General features: G+C 42.4%; 1 protein-coding gene and 1 long non-coding RNA gene across 2 annotated transcripts; both read right to left on the bottom strand.

Annotated features, from left to right (window-relative positions):
* Nucleotides 1-5,583: 5,583 nt before the first annotated feature.
* On the bottom strand, nt 5,584-12,363 carry LOC145502674 (uncharacterized). The gene is made up of 3 exons (XR_014051377.1): nt 12,205-12,363; nt 6,394-6,434; nt 5,584-5,955 (listed from the first exon to the last, which is right to left on the bottom strand). It is a non-coding gene; the product is annotated as an uncharacterized LOC145502674 (long non-coding RNA).
* A 1,744-nt stretch (nt 12,364-14,107) lies between these two features.
* Nucleotides 14,108-20,323, bottom strand: LOC145503212 (uncharacterized). The gene is made up of 4 exons (XM_081482677.1): nt 20,233-20,323; nt 18,514-18,566; nt 15,959-16,038; nt 14,108-14,346 (listed from the first exon to the last, which is right to left on the bottom strand). The coding sequence occupies exons 1-4, from the start codon at nt 20,321-20,323 to the stop codon at nt 14,220-14,222; spliced, it is 351 nt and encodes a 116-aa protein (XP_081338803.1). The 3' UTR covers nt 14,108-14,219.
* Between the last annotated feature and the right edge of the window lie 316 nt (nt 20,324-20,639).

Raw genomic sequence — 20,639 nt, 5'->3', positions numbered from 1 at the left:
CACGCTAGAGATAAAGTCACAGCGAAAAGTTCTTTTAAGCGCTATTTAATATTTGAAAGCCGGCCACCATAGAGACTATCGACCTTACGCACTGGTCGAGTCGACTTTTTTGTCAAGCCGCCTTCCTGTGTATGTGAACGTGTTTATAAAACTGCGTTAGAAAGTAACAGCATGTAAACAAAATTACCAGATATTGCGCCCTAGCTTGTTTTCTTTTTCTGTTTCATGATCCGTATTGAGTTAAGGGTCGACACCCAATACTGTTCAACACATATGGACAGTTTTTATCCCACTGACTTTTTAACCTGAAAATCTTTTAAAACAAATAGCCAGACCTTTTAATCGGTTCACTAAGCCATTATAGCCGCACTAATGCCTTGTTAAAATCCATTGGCGTTGCTAAGCTCTATTCAAGGGTGTATTTTAATTGGGACAATTGATCTGCTTGTTATTTCCTGTTTATTTGACAAAGGCAACGGAACATATTTAGTAAGATGTGCGAAGACGATGCGTGTATAGGAACTATTAGCCGAGACTTGGGTCACGGTTTGTATTTCGTTATGACTGCATCGACCCTTAAAGGTATTTGAAGTCTGCTCTCTCAACTCAACTTCGACTTGAACAATATACCGAGAAAGCATAAACCAATTCAAAAACAATACCAGGTCATTAATTTATACCTTACACGGTTGCGGTGGCATCGCTTGCCTTGAAATAGCTTAATTTTTTCTTTTATTTATACCCTGCTTGGGCTAGGTTGTGACTAACAAAAAATAAATAACATGTAATTATTTTTGAAGTCATTGTGCAATGCAAGCACGGACATTTAGTATGGACTCTTCGCTAATACGACGATTCTAAAAAAATAATGTTTCTATATAATCAATTTATTTTTGTATTTCCGTTGAACGCATCAAAACTATAGAAAAGCTGTATAAAGAAAAACAACTGTCTATTTTTAGAGCGTACAAAATGTGTATTAGCTTTTAACAAGAAAGCCGCAAAGTCGCCTATTGTTTCGTTAAGTGCTAAAATATAACCCAAACCAAACATACAATGACAAGCACTCAATCACGTGATTGTCCAAACGGCAACGTGTGAAAAAAGTCACCGAAAAGTCAATTTTGGACTTTGGGCCATAAGTGGGCGATAAGTGGGCGACGCGTGTTCACGGATAATCTTGGAAAAGCTTTCCCGCCATTAAAATCATTAATTATCTTATAAAAGCACAACTTAAAACCGTGTATAGGTGTTATTCTAAAGTTCACAGTACGAGTTAGAAGTCTCTGAACTGAAACGTGATGCCTAACGAGAAGCTCTGAATGATATAAAAATATAGATTATCTTAGAAAATTCGATAAACTAACCAGCATAGTACGCTTTGCACCAGCATATCAACAGGTATCAACACTTCATTATTATCAACTCTTGAGGGAAGAAGGAATGTTCGCGGATCCGAAAACTGGAAATATAAAATGCATTCAAGAAAGTCGTCCTCTGATATATTTCTGCGTATTTCTGTCGTTTTAAAAATATGGTATCGGCTTATTTGCAACAGCTAAGGCAAAACCATTAAAAATACGTTTATAAGTCAGCACTAGTTACACCGGTTTATTCTATGTAACATTTCCTAGCCGGTAGTTGCAAAATTATTGCAACAAAACGAATTAACCGCAAAAATATCTGACGTAAATATAGCGTGAGGCGAGCCGGATAGCGTAAACCGGACCATGCAAGCGGAACCAGTATTGCCGGTTATATTTACAACTCGGTCTAAATTTTTTTCATTTCTTGAAATGGAAATGGCGTCTTTCCGCTTATATTTGGTCTAAGACGTTCCCGATAAATATGTGGAACTTCCTTTTATGATGTTCAGTGTAGTTAAGGTAAAACATTTCAAGTGAAACGAACCTTCGCGAGCTCCCTCCGTGCGCAATTCTTGAGGTGCAAGCCACGCCCTAAATCCTTTGTTATTTTGAAACTCCGTCTAGCGCAAACAAACCTTACATCTATTTGAACTCACGGGATTACAAATCAAAACTACAAACACATGTTTTCAATTTTTTTTTAATCTACTAGATTATTGAAACAGTATCTATTCATGTATATCTCTTCTGTATCTTTCTTGCGCTGTAAAACCTTCTGTTATGGTGTTCAGTGTGTTTAAAGTTAGCTAAGACATTTCAAGCGAAACGAGCACCGAGCGCGAAATTTAAATTGCAAGCCGCGCCTTAAAATCTTTGTTATTTTGGATACACCGTGTTGTGCAAACAAGCGTTTTATATATGTAGACGAACGGGAATGCAAAACAAAACTTAATAACACGCTAGAAAAAAAAAAAATTATCAGGCTGAGGGCAAACATGGCTAAGTTTTCAAGTTATCTACAAACCTTCCATGTGGTGCCGTTAAGATTGTTTAGTCGATCAGTCGATCGTGAGAGGAATAGAGAAACCCCCTTAAAAGTCGTGCAACACTTAATACCGAAATGTTTATCTTATAGATAACATGGAAGCTTTGAATGTTTCTGTGTAGTGACCTTGACTCAACAACTATATATATGTTTTTTTTTCTCTTCCCAAATCAGGTGGTATCTATCTCAACCCAACAGCTAAGAGGTGGGGCGTAAAGGGTTTATAACGATCCATAACGAGAAAATTAAATCCATAAATGTACAGAATCTATCTTCTTTCTCACAGCAAATTATAAAGTGTTCGCAGAAACCGCTCTGGATCTTGTAAATATTTGCATCGAAGTATGCCTTCGTAATGTATACCCAAATAACTTAATGCCCTAATGTCCTGATGCCCTACTACGCTAATGCTCCATAAGCTCAATACACCAATACCCCAATTTTCCATTCCCCCAATACCCTGGGACCACAATATCCCAATACACAAATACCCTAATGCCCTACATCCCCAAGACCCTAGTACTTAAATACCCTAATAACCTAATACCCTAGTACCACAATACCCTAACAAACAAATACCCCAATAGCCTAATACCCTAACACCCTAAAACCATGATAACCAAATACCCTAATACCCTAACCCCCTGATGTCCTAGTGCCAAATACCCTAATGTCCCCAATACCCCAATTTTCCAATACCCCAAAACCCCAATACCCTAAATTCATATTATCTCCAATACCCTAATCCCCTAATACACTAATACCCTTATACCCCGATACCCTAATACCGTAATATATACCGTAATATATACCGTAATATATACCGTAATACCAAAGTACCCTAATACGTAATACCCTAATATACTGATACCCTAATACCCTAATATCCTAGTAAACTAATACCCTAAAACCCTTATACCCTCGTACCTTAATACCCTAATAGTTCTGGAATTCGGTGGCCGCTTTGCGAAGCCGTCTCGATGGTCCTCAAAGGGGAGGTGGGGGGGGGGGGGGTACCAATCCCATTTCCCAACCCAATTTTTTTCCAAATCCCACTTCCCAATGCTCCAATCCCATTCTCACCAGAATTCAGAAAAAATCCCATTGTTACAAATACCAGTTCTTATCTCTTCGCATACGCAAAATAATGGCTTCTAAAAAAGGATTTGCGAAGATATAATTATTAGACAGAACGTAAACAAGTAGGGAATTCATCGCGATTAGCAGGTAAAACGTTCCTACCACTTCACATTCCTGCCTGGAGGAAATCTGTTTTCCGACATGTAAGTGTTTTTATTCTTCCGAGCTTGGTTGGACGGAAAGAGCAGTCTACCTGTCCTTCAGAGTCAGTGTCACTGCCACTCACACTAAAGCTGTCCACTTCTTCGTTAGGAGACTCTGATGATAAACTGGCATCCTCATTTCAATTAGCCGGCTCATTACTTTCGCTTGAACTCTCTACACCTTACAGTGAATTCAAATTGACTGGTTTCAAGACCGTTTCGCAGAGGCAAACTGCCCACCCTGTCCATTGTATTATCTTGTTTTACATTTCGTTGTCCGACATATTTACCATGCATCTTAGGCCGGGCCCCCAATTCAGCTTGCTCGTTTCTGGTTATCTCCTGCGAGGTTGGCTTTGAAATTTTGATGCGAGGCCAGGGCAATTGTATGTGATGTTGGCTGTTAATTGTAATACGAATTTGGATGTGTGTAAAGTGAAACCTGTATTAAGCGGACACCCTTGGAACACCTACTAGTGTCTGCTTAACACAGGGTGTCCGCAGGTTCTGATGTATGGTGCGATAATAGAAATAAGTGATGTCTCGACTGGTCGTGGTCTACAAATGTTTATCCCATTCCCATTTTTGATATTTTTTACCCATTCCCAGTGACTAAATCCCAGTCCCAGTGACCTAGATCCCATTTTCCCAGGACAAAACCAGGCCAATCCCAGCTCATTTTCACGCACTGCAATGGAGAACAAGTGAGTTAAAAACTCCACGCTGAGGATGACTTTCGTATACATAGTGTGTGTATGTGTGCATACATGATGTTATTTAATGTTATCGTTTTGAAATGTACGGTATTGGATTTGACAAATAGCGGTATAATTTGCGTAAGTAGGTTAATCATTGACTCTCTCATGGACATCAATGCTTAATCACGTGAGAGCTCAGCAGTTCTATTCAGACAGCATTCAAGCTTATATATAGCTTTTATTTACCCACCCACCCATCCCGCGAAACAATGAGGCTTTGCTATTTCCGGCAAACAATAAAGGTTACTTGAGATATTGTATACAGTTGGCGTTCATTTGATCGCGCGATTGCGTTACGAGTTGAATTATATTCTCTGTCACTGCAAATTGTAAGGTTTCGATCTGCAGAGATGTTTTACCATTCAAATAGGCGTTCTGTACATGACTATCACCCCTTCCCCTCTGGCTTCTCCTTTTCGTTTCCCTTACTCCCTCCTGAAGTCTCTCTCCTTTCTTCAAACTGTCATGTCCCTGCCCATGTCATTGTGGGCGTCCAAACAACCTGTGAGTAGTGCACCGGACTCCGGATCGGGCGTTCTAGGTTGTGACACAACTAAAGGACACTCTCGGTGTCTCCCTCTGTTTGCAGGGTACCCACAGCGCAAACTGCTACTGTGGCCTGACAAAGCCTGGACGGGTAGACGGGTTTGGTGGGTAGCCTGCCACGGATCTTTTCTATCGTGGGGAACCAGTCCTCTTCCTAGTAGTATTATACCGCCAAAGCCGAGATATGCTTCAAGGCTGAGCATCAATCTGCAGTTGTATGAATTAAAAATGTTGTGGTAACACAAGCTAAAGACAATCATTTCCACAGCATTTCTCAGTTTGTACAATCTGCTTTCAAATAAATAATAATTACAGGCATAAATATAAAGACATAGAAGACTAAAAAGAGCAAGACTCCATGTTGTTGGGACTGATACCAAAACAAGACCTTTCTATGATCAATGCTCAGAGACATGAAATTTCTCTTACTTAAAGATAAAGTAATTAAGGCTGCTTGATACAGTCGAACCTCCGGCTGCGACCACCTTTCGTAAGTGACCACCTCTCGTCAGCAACCAGTTATACAAAATACCGAAAGTTTTTTAGTCAAATCATTATATTTCGAACCTCTTTTAGGCGACCACCTCTCGTAAGCGACTGCGACTACTTTCAGAGCTAAAAGTTTGAAATTTTCCTAAGTAAGTAACCACTTGACAGATAATAAAGCGGAAATTGGATAATAAGCCGCGATATGCTTAGGGGCTGAGAATCAATCCATAGTTGTATGAAATAGCGTTTGGTATCTTATCCCTTTACGTACTTTCACTGTGTTTTAGAAATTCTTCCGTTAAAACAGGAGCGTTAAATCCTGGTGACTCTTCATCTTCTTCACTCTCGTTTAACCTTTCAGAAACTGTCTATTGGTGCTTCTGGCCAAGGATGTGCTGTCTCTCGTTGTGAAGGTTATTGAAGTACTGACTGCAAGGTTTGCAGTAGAGATCATCTTCAGCACAAAGCTGCAACAGAGCACAAGGAACACTTGTAATGATAAACGATTTAAGCAATAGACCACAAGTTTTTACGGTTTATAGGCTGATAAACCACGCGGGATGTTGGAAGAACATTGTACTGAGCTGAAAAACCTAGTTAGGGAGCATCAATAAAGTTTATGTATGTATGTAAGAACACGAGACGAATTCGTAAATCACGAGCCGCAGGCGAGTGATTTACGAATTCTTCAAGTGTTCCTCCAACATCCCAAGTGGTTTATCATGCCTCTAAACCATAAAAACTTGTGGTCTATTGCTTTTATATAATAATTCAGAAGACACGCGAAATTTCCATGAGTTGACTGGCACAATAAACCATAACTGATAGAACAATCATCGCGCGCATTCAATTTAATTATTATATAATATCAAATAAACCATGAAATTACTAAATTTGGATTCTACCTCTCTGGACATGCCGTCTAATCCGTTAGTTTTCTCGAAATCTGAAAGGGAAACAGCATTGTTTGTAGTCGCGCTGAATGCCACTGAATATAAAAGAATTGTCTTTTGAAAGAAACCCCTCCTAACGTCTATTATGTTCTATTTGCAATATTTGTTTGTTTATTTACCATGTCCCCAATTAGCACAACAGTGCTAAATACATTTGACACTTAAGGCGGGGGTACACATGAATTTAAGTGAAATTTTAGGAAGTTTAAAGAAGGATTCAAAGGATAAAAAGGGGTTTGGAACACCACCAGACAGTTGATTGCCCCCAAAAGGGCATCCCGGGTTGGTGGGCAACTGTTTGGTGTACGTCTGCCAATTTCTAACTTCAAATTCTAATTTTAAAACAACATCAAACCTTCAAAATTTCCTATTTCCATAAATTTTACTAATCCTTTGAGAAAAACTATTTATCCCCAAATATACCCAAAAATCACCCAAAAATTTACAAAACACCCCAAAACGTGGCTATGTGAAACGAGCAGAGAGATTTTTCATTGCTTGAAACGTGAACGAGATATTTGCATTCAAACCATAATATCCAGCAAAAATATGGTCTTCACGTTAACCCCCGCCTTAAATAAAGTTATTATTTATTTATTTACTTGTTATTTAATACGTTCACGTTTTAATTTTCGTATCAAAAAGAGAATGATAATGCGATAAATCTATTGGGAAGCCTTGTTACACATCCAACAACTAGCAGTAAAGTTAGACAAACACTGATATGAATATTATTGAGTTAACAACTGCATCGCAAAATGGAGGCTGGGTGCCTGTGATATCCAGGAGCTTCCACTATTGGCAGCCAGCTCCTAGATGGAGACTGCTCCCATGGCTGGCAAATCCTGGCAAGCCAGCCATGAGCCCCCACGCAGAAGGGAGAGCAGGCACCCGTCACACTGTGTGAACAGTGGAAAAGAGGGAGGGAAATGGGGGGGAGGGAGGAAGCCTTGAAGATGAGGTCCCATGAACTGCCACGCAAATAACACGCTAGCGCCTGTAACGCTAAACACACTTCAGTCAAAGAGCACATGAGATCTGGCGCATGCCCATGTATGAAACGCCGCTGACTCCAGACAACACTGGCGCTCTTTGTTGTTAACTCCGTTAAATTGCATTTAACTGCATTTAACAACTGCATCGCAAAATGGAGGCTGGGTGCCTGTGATATCCAGGAGCTTCCACTATTGGCAGCCAGCTCCTAGATGGAGACTGCTCCCATGGCTGGCAAATCCTGGCAAGCCAGCCATGAGCTCCCACGCCAAGCCGGAGGACCTCCGAGCAGCGCACTAGCCAGCTCGGAGAAGAGAGGGGCTCATGGATGGGGAGGCCAGAGCCCCGAGAAAAATGCCCAAATCCGTAGGCACCCAGTAACTGGCAAATTAGTGACAAAAACCATACCTGTTAGGCAAGTCGTTCAGCCACTGAAAGGATGGTTTCCACAGGTGTGCGCACATATAACAAGTAAGCATCAGTCGACCAGCGACCCATTGTCTTAATGAGATGATCAGGAACACCTCTCTGGGCAGCAGTTGTAGCGGCTCCAATTCTAAAACTATGACCCGAGAACTTTCCAGGAATACCTGCTGCCTGTAGAGTGGTTTGAAGAAACGAGGAAAGCCGAGATCTAGAAAGAGGAGAGCCATCTTGGTGAATAAAGAGAGGTCCGGTGCCTGGCCCACGAAGATGAAGGTAGTTTGTTAATGCAGTCACAGGACAGAGAGGAAGGGAACCACGGCCAAGATAGATGAAACAACCCTGCCTGAAAGGATCAGTCTTTGCACACTTGATTAACACTCGAAAGCTTTGGGGATTGGTGGAGGAATCTACTTGAAGATCTGCCGCGGTCAAATGAACAGATGGATCAAAGGTACCATTTGTTGTAAATTCACCAGCTCTAAGAAACCCAAAGAAGCCAAGACAGCAGGCTGCCCATAGCATGACACTGTCAGGGTTGATAAAATCTAAAGACTTGTGCAAAACAGACATAAGGTGGGCTGTCACTGGTTGGCGCTGAGGGAGATTTGGGCCCTGATGACGTTTGATCCCTCGTAAGAGACGCTGAAGTTGAAGACGGTTGACAATTGGGTCTGGGAAGCCATAGTCAATGTGTAAAGAACGGACTGCAGACAAATATACTTTAATGGAAGAATGGTGAAGACGATCTGCTAAATGGGTACAGAAGCGCATCAGAGTTTGTTCACTGGCTGGTAAAAGAGGCTGACTTGGCTCGAAGGGAGTATCCTGACTACAAAAATCTAAGAACTGACGTTGAGCCGAAGCATAAACTTGGCGAGTAGAAGGTGCGAGGCCATTGGTCAAATAGAACTGGCATTTATCTGTCAAATTACGGGCAGCTGAGCCAGCAGCGTTAACGGACTTGGAGTCGCCCCAGGAGCTGCATGAGGAGCAAGATGATGGAAACGCTGAAAATCAAAACGAGATAAGGCATCAGCAATCGAGTTGTCTTTACCCGGCGTATGAGAGGCAGTAAAGGCAAAGGAATGTCGGGCTGCCACAAGTGACAAGTGACGGAGAAGAACCATCATGTTCGGATCCTTCGTGGTGCCCGAACGCAAAACACTAACGACTGCCATGTTGTCGGAGCAGAACTCAACTCGTTTAGAAGCCCATCGGTGGCCCCATAGGGAAGCTGCAATAACCACCGGAAACAACTCTTTGTAGGCAATTGCCAAGGGATGCTGAACAGCTGACCATTCGCCCACAAACCATTCATGATCACAAATTGCACCATAACCCCGAGCACCAGCAGCATCTGAGGAAACGTAAAATTCAGGCAAGGTCGCCCACTGTGGGGAAAGCAGGAAACTGAGACCACCCCAAGAATGGAAAAATTCTCGCCACCAACGGAGGTCTAAGCGAAAGTCTTGGTTGATCCTAATTGGGTGGCTATCACGTCGAAAGGCTGACAATAAATTGATCATGCGTCTCAAGAAGGTACGCCCCTGAGGAACTACTTTACATGCGTGTTGGAGATTGCCAATGAGAGATTCCAGCTCCTTCCGTGTGCAATGTTGTTTGAGGGACCAGGCTTCCAGAAGTGCAGCAATACGATCAAACTTATCCTGCGGCAGACGGGCCTGAAGTGAGAGAGAATCGAGCTCAATACCGAGCACAGTTAAACAAGTGGATGGCCCCTCCAATTTGTTCGGGTGAAGAGGAATACCCCACTTTTTAAATAGCTTAACACAAGTATCAATATTGTTCTGGCAAACAGGTGAGTTAGGAGGGCCCAATGTATGGAAGTCATCCAGGTAGTGTAAAAGAAAATTCACATTATAATTGTGTTTGAGGATCCACTCGAGCATATCTGCAATGGACGAGAAGATGAAAGGAGCAGAGCGTAGTCCAAATGGAAGCGCCATATCAATAAAATATTTCCCACGCCACTTCATACCAAGTAGGTAACGATCATCAGAATGGACAGGGACATTACGGTAAGCACTTTCCACATCGAACTTTGCCAACAGCGTTCCTCTGCCGTGAAGCATGATCCCATCGATGATATCATCAACCTTCATGTACTGCACTGAAAAGGGGTTCTTTTGGAATGCCATCATTGACACTATGGTCTAAAGGACTAGACAGATCCAAGATAAGCCGCCATTTTCCAGGCTGGTACTTCTTCGGGATAATTCCAAAGCGACTCACATGGAGGTTTGGGATAGGGGCTATAGCAAAGGGGCCAGCTACACGGCCTTTGTCGAGTTCCGTGAGGAGATACTGGTCGATGACTGAAGGCTGAAGGGATGCTGAAGGCATATTTTTATTCTCCGATTTTAAAGATACCGCCCGAGGGTCAAAACCCAGCTGAAAACCATTTGTGAGACCTGAAATCACGTACTCCACTTGCGTTTGGTCGGGGTAAGAACACAGTTCATGCCGAAGTTCCTCCGCGTCTATGGGGGTTACTCTGGATGGGGAGACCAGGTCTTGCTGCGGGGCGCCCAAAATGGACAAAGAACAAGAGGGCAAAGCATGGTGTGCCACTTCGGAGGGCATGTCATTACCAAAAGCATCTTGTGGTGCAGGAACAACAACATTAACAGGAACAGGAATCAAAAAATTTGAAAAGGAAACTGAACAAGATGAGTGTACGCTATTTACATATGGTTTGGATCCCACTTCAACGCCGCAGACGTTTGCTTTGGGATGGGGGAGTTGACTGGGTGCGCCGGTAGGAAGAGGTTGAGGCCCGAAATGGACAGTTGACACGTGGATGATCACCTTCACATTTCTCACAACGATGGAGGTACCGGCATTGACCAAAGGTCCAGCGACAGGTGCCATCATTCCAAGATCGGCAAAAGGTGGATGAACCGGCTATCGAAATTGAAGCTGAAGACGAAGTGGTTGGCTGCTGGCTTGACTGGGGAAGAGGTGACGAAAGAGTATGGAAGTTGTACAAATCATGGTTCATGTGAGACCAGTCCACCAAACCTGCAGCAGCTGCGTCCTTGCGGAATGCAACATCGTAATGGAGCCAAGCCTTCCCAGGGAACTGGCGCGACGTCTTGAGAATTAGCAGCTTGTATTGTGTCATGTCCTGCCATCTGGAAGAATGAGCACAGCAGAAGATCCACGAGTACACCGTGAATGCTTCAACCCATGTCACGATATCAGTGATCTCTTGCACCCTTTTCTTGGAAGAACTCACGAGAAGTTTGCCATCAAGGTACGTTTGGGACTCTGTCTCCTGAGCTTTCAAGTTCTCTGCTAGCAAGTCAGCAAGATCCACAAATTGGCCAGACCTAATTTTTGTCACCAGCTTCTCCGGGATAGGGGAATAACCGGGGCCAACAACAAACGGCCTATTCAGGGATGTTGAGGTAGAGGCGATGGAGGAATTAGAACCAAAGGAGACCAATGGCGTGAAAGACTGGTTGGAAGATGGCAATCCATTCGCAGCACCACGAGAACCAAACAACGATGGCGAAGATAAAGAAGAATTGCCTAATGTGCAATATGTTGAAATAAAGGGAGGAACGACCAAATTACCTGAGGACTGGCCTGCAGAAGAAGGCAGTGGTTGGTTAATGACAACAGAACCGGATGACGTCGTGCCCGACGCCGCGTTTCCCGCTGTCGAAGAACTCGATGAGTGACTTTGCAAAGCCGCCAAAATGCGAGGTAACGTATCCCCCAAGGCTTGTGAAAACGCTTGACTGAGGTCCTGTTGAGAGAGGACGAAGGAGGGCGGAGTGGACACCGGAGTCGAAGAAATGGGAGGACGTACGACCGAAGAGGGAGAATCGGCTGAAGAAGAAGGCTGACTTGAATCCAACATGGCGGCCACACTGTTGTTTGTTGCACGACGATGTGCCATACCAAACGAAAGAAACAACGGCAAGATTCGAAAAACGACGAACGAAGAACAAATAATGCACACGCTACTCAGGGAGGAAGCCTTGGAGATGAGGTCCCATGAACTGCCACGCAAATAACACGCTAGCGCCTGTAACGCTAAACACACTTCAGTCAAAGAGCACATGAGATCTGGCGCATGCCCATGTATGAAACGCCGCTGACTCCAGACAACACTGGCGCTCTTTGTTGTTAACTCCGTTAAATTGCATTTAACTGCATTTATAAAGCGACCAGCATTTTAGATCAGTTCGTACCCTCACTCACTCCCCCTGCCAAAAGCAACAGTTGTCGGGTGGGGCCGTTGAGGGGCTCCCAGAGGGGAGGGTGGACACGTTATGTGTATGTGTATAAAGTAAAGGGGATATAGGAACTAACTTTCTCTTTTCCTTTCCGCTTGCTTCTTCAAGAGGTTCTATAGGCATCTGTTTCCCGATATACTTCCAATTCCATCATGTATCTTTCTTTGTCTTTCTCTGCATCATCTAAGTATCTCTAAAAGCGGCAAAATTGACTGACATTGCAAACAAAGGAAAATGTTTTGAACAGTCACAATACCCTATTATTAGTACATACAACTAATTCACTCCAGATTAAAAGGCTGGACTGGAGCCCTCAACAGGTTTTTAATGTTGTATTTACTTGGAAAGAAACCTAGCTACTCTCACATTGCCTCTGTCTACCTACAGCTGTCCAGGTCAGAGTACAAACAGGTTAACAGTTAATGTTAATATAATATTACATATGATATTCTAATGTGCTGTAATAAACATTGTTACATATAATTAAACAGCTGGTACTCCCCAAAAAGTGGATTTTGCAGAGAAAGTATTCATACTTGTTTTTCCTCGGATGACAGTGTAGTCCACTGAGCACCAAGTAGTTTACTTCTCACTTCAGGAAAGTTTAGTTCAGAACGTTCTGCTCTGACTTTCTCCCATTGCTCATTCAGGTACCTCACATAGCCAGTCAGCGGGACCTTTGGTGCATTGCTGTCTGGACATCTCCTGCGCCTTTTCTTACCTTTTGGCCATCCACCTTTCTTTTTCTAATGCACGAAAGAGAAATATGTTTGAGACTTTGTTTACTGCTCTTTCAAGCTATTGGAATCATGGAGCAATGATGTCCAAATGATTACTTACGGTTGGGCAGGTCCATGATATTCACAAGCACGAGCCTGTAAGTAGTATATAGGGTTCCAGTTGGTCCTGGTCCACACCCCATCCAAGATGGCAGCCAACAAAAGCTCAAGAAAAATGACGTCACAAATTTTCACCACATGCCGTGACTTCATGCCTATTATTTCACCCCCAAGTGGTTGACCAGGTGGGGGTCTGGATCCCATGGTTGGGGGGGGGGGGGGGGGAGGCATCGGGGCTGACGCCACGGTTGGAGGGGGGATTGGGGCTGACGTGTGTGTGTGTGTGTGTGTGGAAAGTGCCAGAGTCGGGGGACGTGGGGGTGGGGAATCTGGCGCGTCGGGCGCTGACGCTACAACTGATCTCCCAGGGCTGACGTGGCTATTATATAAACCCAACTAGGCTGACGCCATGGTTGGGGAGGATCGGGGCTGACGTGTGTGTGGAAAGTGCTAGAGTTGGGGGGGGGGGGGGAGGATCTGGCGCGCGCGTAACCCTAAGAACTGACGTGGCTATTAAACCCAACTCAACCCAAGTTTGAACCCTAAGTGGTTAACCCTAAGTTAATAAACCCAACTAATCACTTCAGGGCTGACGTGGCTATTATAAACCCAACTAAACCCAAGTGGCTCTATAACCCCAAGTGGTGAACCCTCAGTGGCTCTAACCCTAAGCGGTGAACCCTAACTTAACCCAACTAAACCCAACGGCTGCGTGGCTAACAAACCCAACTAAACCCAAGGTACTTTGGAACGAAATTTTCATGGCAGCTTTCGTTTAGCTTGAAATGTGTGTTTTTGAAGGTAATAAAAAAGGAAAAGTTGATTTCAAAAGAGTCGTTGTCTTTGAATAGGAATCATGATCTAATAAACCCAACTAAACCCAAGGGCTGACGTAGCCCTAACCCTAGGTGCTTAACCTTAAGTGGCGAACCCTAATGGGTCATCAAAAGCTCAGACTCTCACCACGTTCAAACCTGAATTTATTTTATTTTTTTTTTTAACAACAGATGAACAGTGGCAATTTTTTTTTCAACGAAAGTCATCTAACATCAGCAGTGTGGCGTGGTTTAGAAGAAGGATTTCACGTGGTTGACACGGCGCACGGCGTTTTCCAGTATATCCCAGCCCAGGAATACGTACCGCCACCGACCTTCGTCGTTCAAGTAATACCCGCTGATGTGTAGGCGGTTTTTCACTCTTTTCAAGTGTAGGCGGCCTAGGCCCCAGACCTCTTGTACTTGGTGGCACTGCGTCATTTCGGCGTGTAACTTTTGTTTGGTCGCTTTATTGCGCTCGTCGATGGTCCGTTGGCTGTTTGCGTACAAAACGATGTATTCTTTAATCTCCGGAGGGAGCCAATCCCAGTAACTGGTGGCGATCTGTTTACCAAATATAAAAAAGAATGTATGAGTGGAAAATCGGCTTGGGGGGGGGGGGGGGAGGGTGGCAAGAGGACTAGGGGAGGGGAAAGAATGCTCTTGATGAGATTGAAGCACGTGACGAGCTGACGCCAGCTTGGACCAGCTCGTGGTTTGGCCCAACGTGCAGTCAATTCGAGGGGGCAGGCGGTTTTATTTTTACAAAAAAAATATGGCTAAACCAGTGCTAGCAAAATGGCTTGGTGTGGACCGGAGTGCGGGCACAGTAATGTCATTAAATTGTTATAAACAAAACAAAGAGGCTGAGTCTTTATAACGTTTATTGAATAGTAACTCCAAAGGGAGAATCGATTATAATTTTAAGTCTTGACCGTCGGTATTCCACAAAGTGTTGGGAACTAGACGCGTTTCCAGTTTCTCAGATTCTCGCCCCTGATCCTCCCCAACCATGGCGTCAGCCTCGTTGGGTTTATATAATAGCAACGTCAGCCCTGGGAGATCAGTTGTAGCGTTAGCGCCCGACGCGCCAGATTCCCCCCCCCCCCCCCCCCCAACTCTGGCACTTTCCACAAACACACGTCAGCCCCAATCCCCCCCAACCATGGCATCAGCGTCAGTTTTCCATTTCTTTTAAAAAATACCGTGACGGAAAAAAGGAAAACTGCTTGTTAACTTTGATCATCAAAATGTAAATTCTCTTTGCTCGCACCATCATTACGTCAACAGCTTGTGCTAGTTCTGTATTTCTATCAAGTTATAGAAACACAATTTTTAACCAATCAGTGCACGTATTTTCTTAGGGCTGTTTGCTAATGGTATTTAATTGCACAACACATTGTTTGTACCTCATGGGGTTATGGGGTGCAAGTCTACTGTAGAGTTTTCCCCAGCATTGAATACCCTCAGTTGGTACCCACTTATAAAACTGAGTGGAGAGAGGCAGTGTGAGGGTAAACTGTTTTCCCAGAATTCCTAACTCAGTGATATCAGAAAGGGCTAAAACCTTAACTCAGATGAGAGTGTCATACCCCGGGGGGGGGGGGGGGGGCACTGCCATATATGGGCTATATAGGTATGTGCCGCTGTGAAGGGTATGGTTTTCAAGCAGTTTACTCTAGGATAGGGTATATAAATCAGAGCGTCTGGGTCTAGAATAGGGTATCATTTTTCACAAAACTGAACACTTGGTTGAAGATTTTATCTAGCGTAAGGAAACCAGGAATTGCCACTCACAAATATAAAAAAAATAAATTGGCAAGTTTAAATTTACGCAAATCAATCTCAACAGTGTTGATAGATGGGGTGATTTGGGGAGTTTACTCTAGTATAGGTTCGCAAAATTCAGCTGAACTAGCTCTGATATAGGCTAAGGGTTCCAGGGTCCCAGTGGCACACCCCCACCCAGAAATTCCCAAAGTACCCCCCCCCCCGCCCATGTCATACATGTACACTAGTTAGCCACTAGACCAGCTCGCCTTCCACTATTACATACAAAGCAACAATCTTACCCGTCATAATTACAGCTTTGAGAGCATAGCCATGACACCATTCATACATGTACATAATTATCTGCTCAATATTACTGCATGCAGTTACAAAAAAACTCTCCTACCTTCCATTATCATCCAATGAATTTGGATATATGTCTTCTAGAGCACCAAATTTCAATGGAGATCTTCTGGCCTTAAGAATCTAGTGGTATGTAGTTAACAATGAAAATAAAATTTTGTAAATTGGTTACATTGGTTACAAACTGCAAGAAACAGTAATAACTGAAAGAAAAACAACATCATTATGTAATGAATACATTCTGAGGGGCAAAAGTTGAGCTCTTTTAAATCCCTCAAAACTGTGGTAAGCTGTTGATTTATATTTTATAAATATGTGCTTGAAAATTTTTCAGAATACTCTGGAAATAGGATAAACACTCCTCTATACTATATTTACATGTACATTGTACATCTACTTCCCTCATGTTCCTGAATTCTTAGGAATTTTCCACATGCTCAATTATTACTCACAAATTTATGCACTTGTGTGCCTGCACATCTACCTTCCATTCCCTTGTAATAAAAGGTCCATGGATAAGGAATTGAGAACACTACTTTGTCATTTCAAGTTCATAATATAATGTACCAGTAGCTTTACAAGGCCCATGGCCTTGACTCTAAGTCAGGGCATGCTTTGTCAAATTACGGTGTCATTGACTCAACAGGGTTATAAGGGCCGTAACCCAATAGCGTGCACCTGTTATTTGGCTGAGCTTGCTTGATAGGCGCATGATGTTACAGGTGAACTTACCCATAGTTCATGCAATAACCCTAGTCCAGCTCTGGCCCTCTCTCTGTCATGCAACACTAGGGAGAGAGCCTGGTCCAGGGACAATTGTCTGTGCACGCTCATAATTTTAGCTAGTTTCCTAGCAATGCAATCGCTACTGTGCATGTACGATGAGATAGGATGAGGAAGAAAACAGAAGGGAATCGATGGCGGACGTTTTGTTTGTGTGGTCGGCAAAAAGAAAATTATATTTCCCGAAATAAAGAAATAAAAATAAAAATTTGATTGTGCTTGTTCCATGTTTGGTTGCTAGTTACAAATGAGCAATTTCCTCTTGTAGTTCAGATTATTGTTTTCAGAAGAAACAAATGCTGCAAGTGTTACGTGAATTTTTGAAGTGCAGAGGAGTTGCGGGTCAATTCAAAAACACTGGAGATGGGAGAGAAGCCTGAAGCTTGGGTAATTACAAGGACTAGCTGCCAATTTTGTGGTATTTGCTGCTGATCAAAACATTTTTCTCAATCTTTTTTGTAACACTGCACTACATGTAGCTAAAAACCGAAATGTTTTTTGAATTTAACCAATGGAGTAGCTGTCTTCCAGTTGCATCTTGAGGTAGTAAAAGAAGAATATATATCGAATGTTTAGAGCATTCTGCAATTGTAATTGTTGTGTCTTTGCTCTAAGTAATGAAGGACCAGCCTGGGTTAATTAGGGGCTATCCAACATAGGCTCCAGAGTGTTTTTCATTGGCGTTGGAGACGAACAGGCACATCTAATGAGCTCTCTATAGTTCATTCGCTCTCCTCTTGAAACTCGTAAAATTTGCATCCACACTCTTGTTTCCAGAACCAAAAGTACATGTAGGGTAAAGAAAACTGAAATGTACCAACAGGGTTGCCACCCACTAAAACAAAAAAAACTCCCTGACTTTTCACTGACTGTAAAGCAATTTTTACTGACCCAGCAGGATGACTATTCTGGCCATGAATCAACAAAAATAAGGATGGCTCAAACAATTTTTAAAACAAAACTGTCTTGTCTATAAAAAAACATCTAATAAAAAAATTGGCAGCAACCTTAAGATAAAATTCCCTGACATTTCCCTGACTTTGAACAGGGATTTAGAAACTCCCTGACCTGATACAAAACTCCCTGACTTTTCCCTGACCTTGAATAAAATCTAATTTTCCCTGACTTTTCCCTGACCGTGGCAACCCTGACCAAAATATTGTTGAAAACTACTCAGCGAGTGAAGGGGTACATGTAGCAAAAAACTCTCATTTGCATTGGCCATACTTTAATGAGCTTTCTACCCTTCTTCTTTCTCCCCTCAAAACCTAAATTTGTTTCAAAAACTCTATCCCTTTTCTCTCTCACAGAACTTGCCATAATTTCAGTCGGGTAAAGTTGACATCCTGTGCTCTGATCTGCTCTGATTGGTTTGGCGGGAACAAACACAGACAATTATTGCCCCTGGACCCTCTCACTCTAGCGTTGCGTGACAGAAAGAACACCAGAACTGGACTAAATATACCAATAAAGTAATAAGTTTGTTGCGGGTGTGAAGATTAAGGCCACAGGTAAATCAATACTTAACGACGTCAACCCTAATGTGCACATGCAGTCGATCTCATACATAATTATTTGTCGAGTTATGTTGAGTAATCTATAGATCTATGTACAATATACATGTACAAGCACTTACAGTGCTGTATGAGTATTTCAGAACTCTTAAGAAATGCAAGAGGTACTCGGCAACATCTCATGCTGCTACATACACATCTCTGCTGCTCTTAACAAATTGTGCACTTTGTGACATGGAAAATTTCATCAACATTTAAGTCTCACTGACAATCTAAGCATCCCTTTGTACTTTTGTCTTACCGAAGATTGCCGTCTTGAAGACTTCCTTTTACATTGAATCTCCAGAGGTGATCCTAAAAAGGCATATTTATCAGGTAAGACATAAGGCAATGCTCTAAGCTGAGACTATTTTAATTGCCATGGCAAGTGAGGGGGGGTTAGTAGGGGGTCAGCTGACTGGGAGTCAGTGTTTTGTTGAAACCTCATATTTTCTGATCTTCTACGAACTAATAGCTAAAAAATAATTCAATAATATATAGATTTAGCCAAGCCTAAAAGCAGAGCTCCTAGGCTGGGTTGTTCAAAGCCTGGTCAAGATAACCCAGGTTGAGCACAAAAAAACAAATAATTTTAGTTTTGTAACTTTGCAGTGAGGTTTTCTGTATATTGTTCGGCCTTCTGTTTTGAGTGTGAATAATCTCAAAATACACAAAACATAACATATGTATACAATAAATATTCATACTTCTGTTAACTCTTAATCCTGGATTAGCGTTAACCGGCTTCTGAACAACCTGGCCCCGTTTAAAACAAGTTAACCTAACATGATCCTGTGATCCAATTGAAAACCAGCTCTTGGTCAGCAGTCAACTTCAGAAAAACACGTTAGCTTGATGACCTTAAAACCTGAGCTCACGATATGGTCACATGATACTGGTCAGCGGATACCTTGTTTTGACAGGTGTCAATTGACCATAACATGGATATCCAATATCAAAGAGGGACACTACAAGCCAAGGGTGCATTAAGGTCATTCCTCACATTTGCATTGCGCATCCTTACTGCACATAATTTATGGCATCATTAGCACACGCTCGTGCACGCGCACATTGAAAACATGACGGATTTGCCTTGATATTGAGCTCTGTCAGTTGAAAAATGGCTCTAGCTCACCAACAAGCACGGGCACCCCAATTTTTTTTCCACTCATTGTAATCAACTAATCATAAGCTTTGCGTGAGAAAAGACTGATCTAATTTCTATTGCTGAAAATTGGATAAATAAGAAAAATAGCAGATACACGGTGGTCTTTTCTATTTGGCAGTCGATAACCACGTCAAGAAATTTGGCTCAAATTTTTAACCAAGGATTTAGCTTTCTGTCTGAATCAAACTTAAAACGTTTATTTGTGTCCGACACAATGTATTGACTGTAGTTTAATGCGTGTTCTTACGAGTCCGGGCTCACAAAGATGTTACAATTACTGGGAATGCGTTCTTATAATAAGCATTAAATAATGCCAAAATGGGGCATTTTCAATGCCTCACTGCTCCTTAATGAGCATGGGCACCCCCCATTTTTTATTTCAAAATTGAAGTTATCATATGACAAATATTCAGTGGACAAAGTTTGAACAAAAATCTATTGTCACTTTTATTTCAGAGGAATTACCTTAACACTGTGTTGATATCATAAAGTTGGCCGAATAAAGGAGGAGAACTCCATTACGGATAAAAATGCCTTAGAAATTTTGGGGGGCTTCGTTTTAGAGTTTTAGCGTCTTAGGGTCTTTGGGTCTTCGTTTTAAAGACCCGGCCAAGCAAAGGAAATGTTTGCACATAGGAACCCGACGAGAGTTTCCAACACAGCCAAGAAATGGCAGTATCTTTGTATCTAATTCGCATTGGTGAAATATAAAATGTCAAGTAGAAGAACAAGTAAAGAGCAGTTCATTTATGGAAGACAAAATAATAAGCTTATATTAAATAAGTTACAAAATTACAGTGTAAAGAAGCTTACCTACTTCGCTGTTTTCAGTCTTCAGTTGAGGTAAAAGCCTCCATCTCAACTTCGCTCCTTCACGATAGAAAGAAAAATCATTCGACGGCATAGGGACATCAACGTATTTAGCAGAAGTTGTAACTCACCTACAAACCAAACTAACTTTCCCTAGAGTATGAGTCGGTCAAATTCAGCGGCCACGTGGTTTTACATTTAACCCGGATGTGTACTTCATGTAAGATTAAGTACTAACCAGCTAAGGCGTGAGAAAATGGCGAATCGATCTGGGGTGATTTCCCTTTATTTGTAAACCATCAGTTCTGTGTCATTTTATACGAGGATAGAAAGATGTTGCAGGCACATTGCTTCGACTTTTTAAGCAGAAATTTCGGGAAAAGAGAAAAGGTTGTCATTGTTTCGAAGGA

This window comes from Orbicella franksi, chromosome 11 (assembly GCF_964199315.1).
Source record: "Orbicella franksi chromosome 11, jaOrbFran1.1, whole genome shotgun sequence".
In the NCBI taxonomy this organism is placed as follows: domain Eukaryota; kingdom Metazoa; phylum Cnidaria; class Anthozoa; order Scleractinia; family Merulinidae; genus Orbicella; species Orbicella franksi.
The sequence above is the reverse complement of the archived record's forward strand: the minus strand, read 5'-3'. Positions and strand labels throughout refer to the sequence as shown.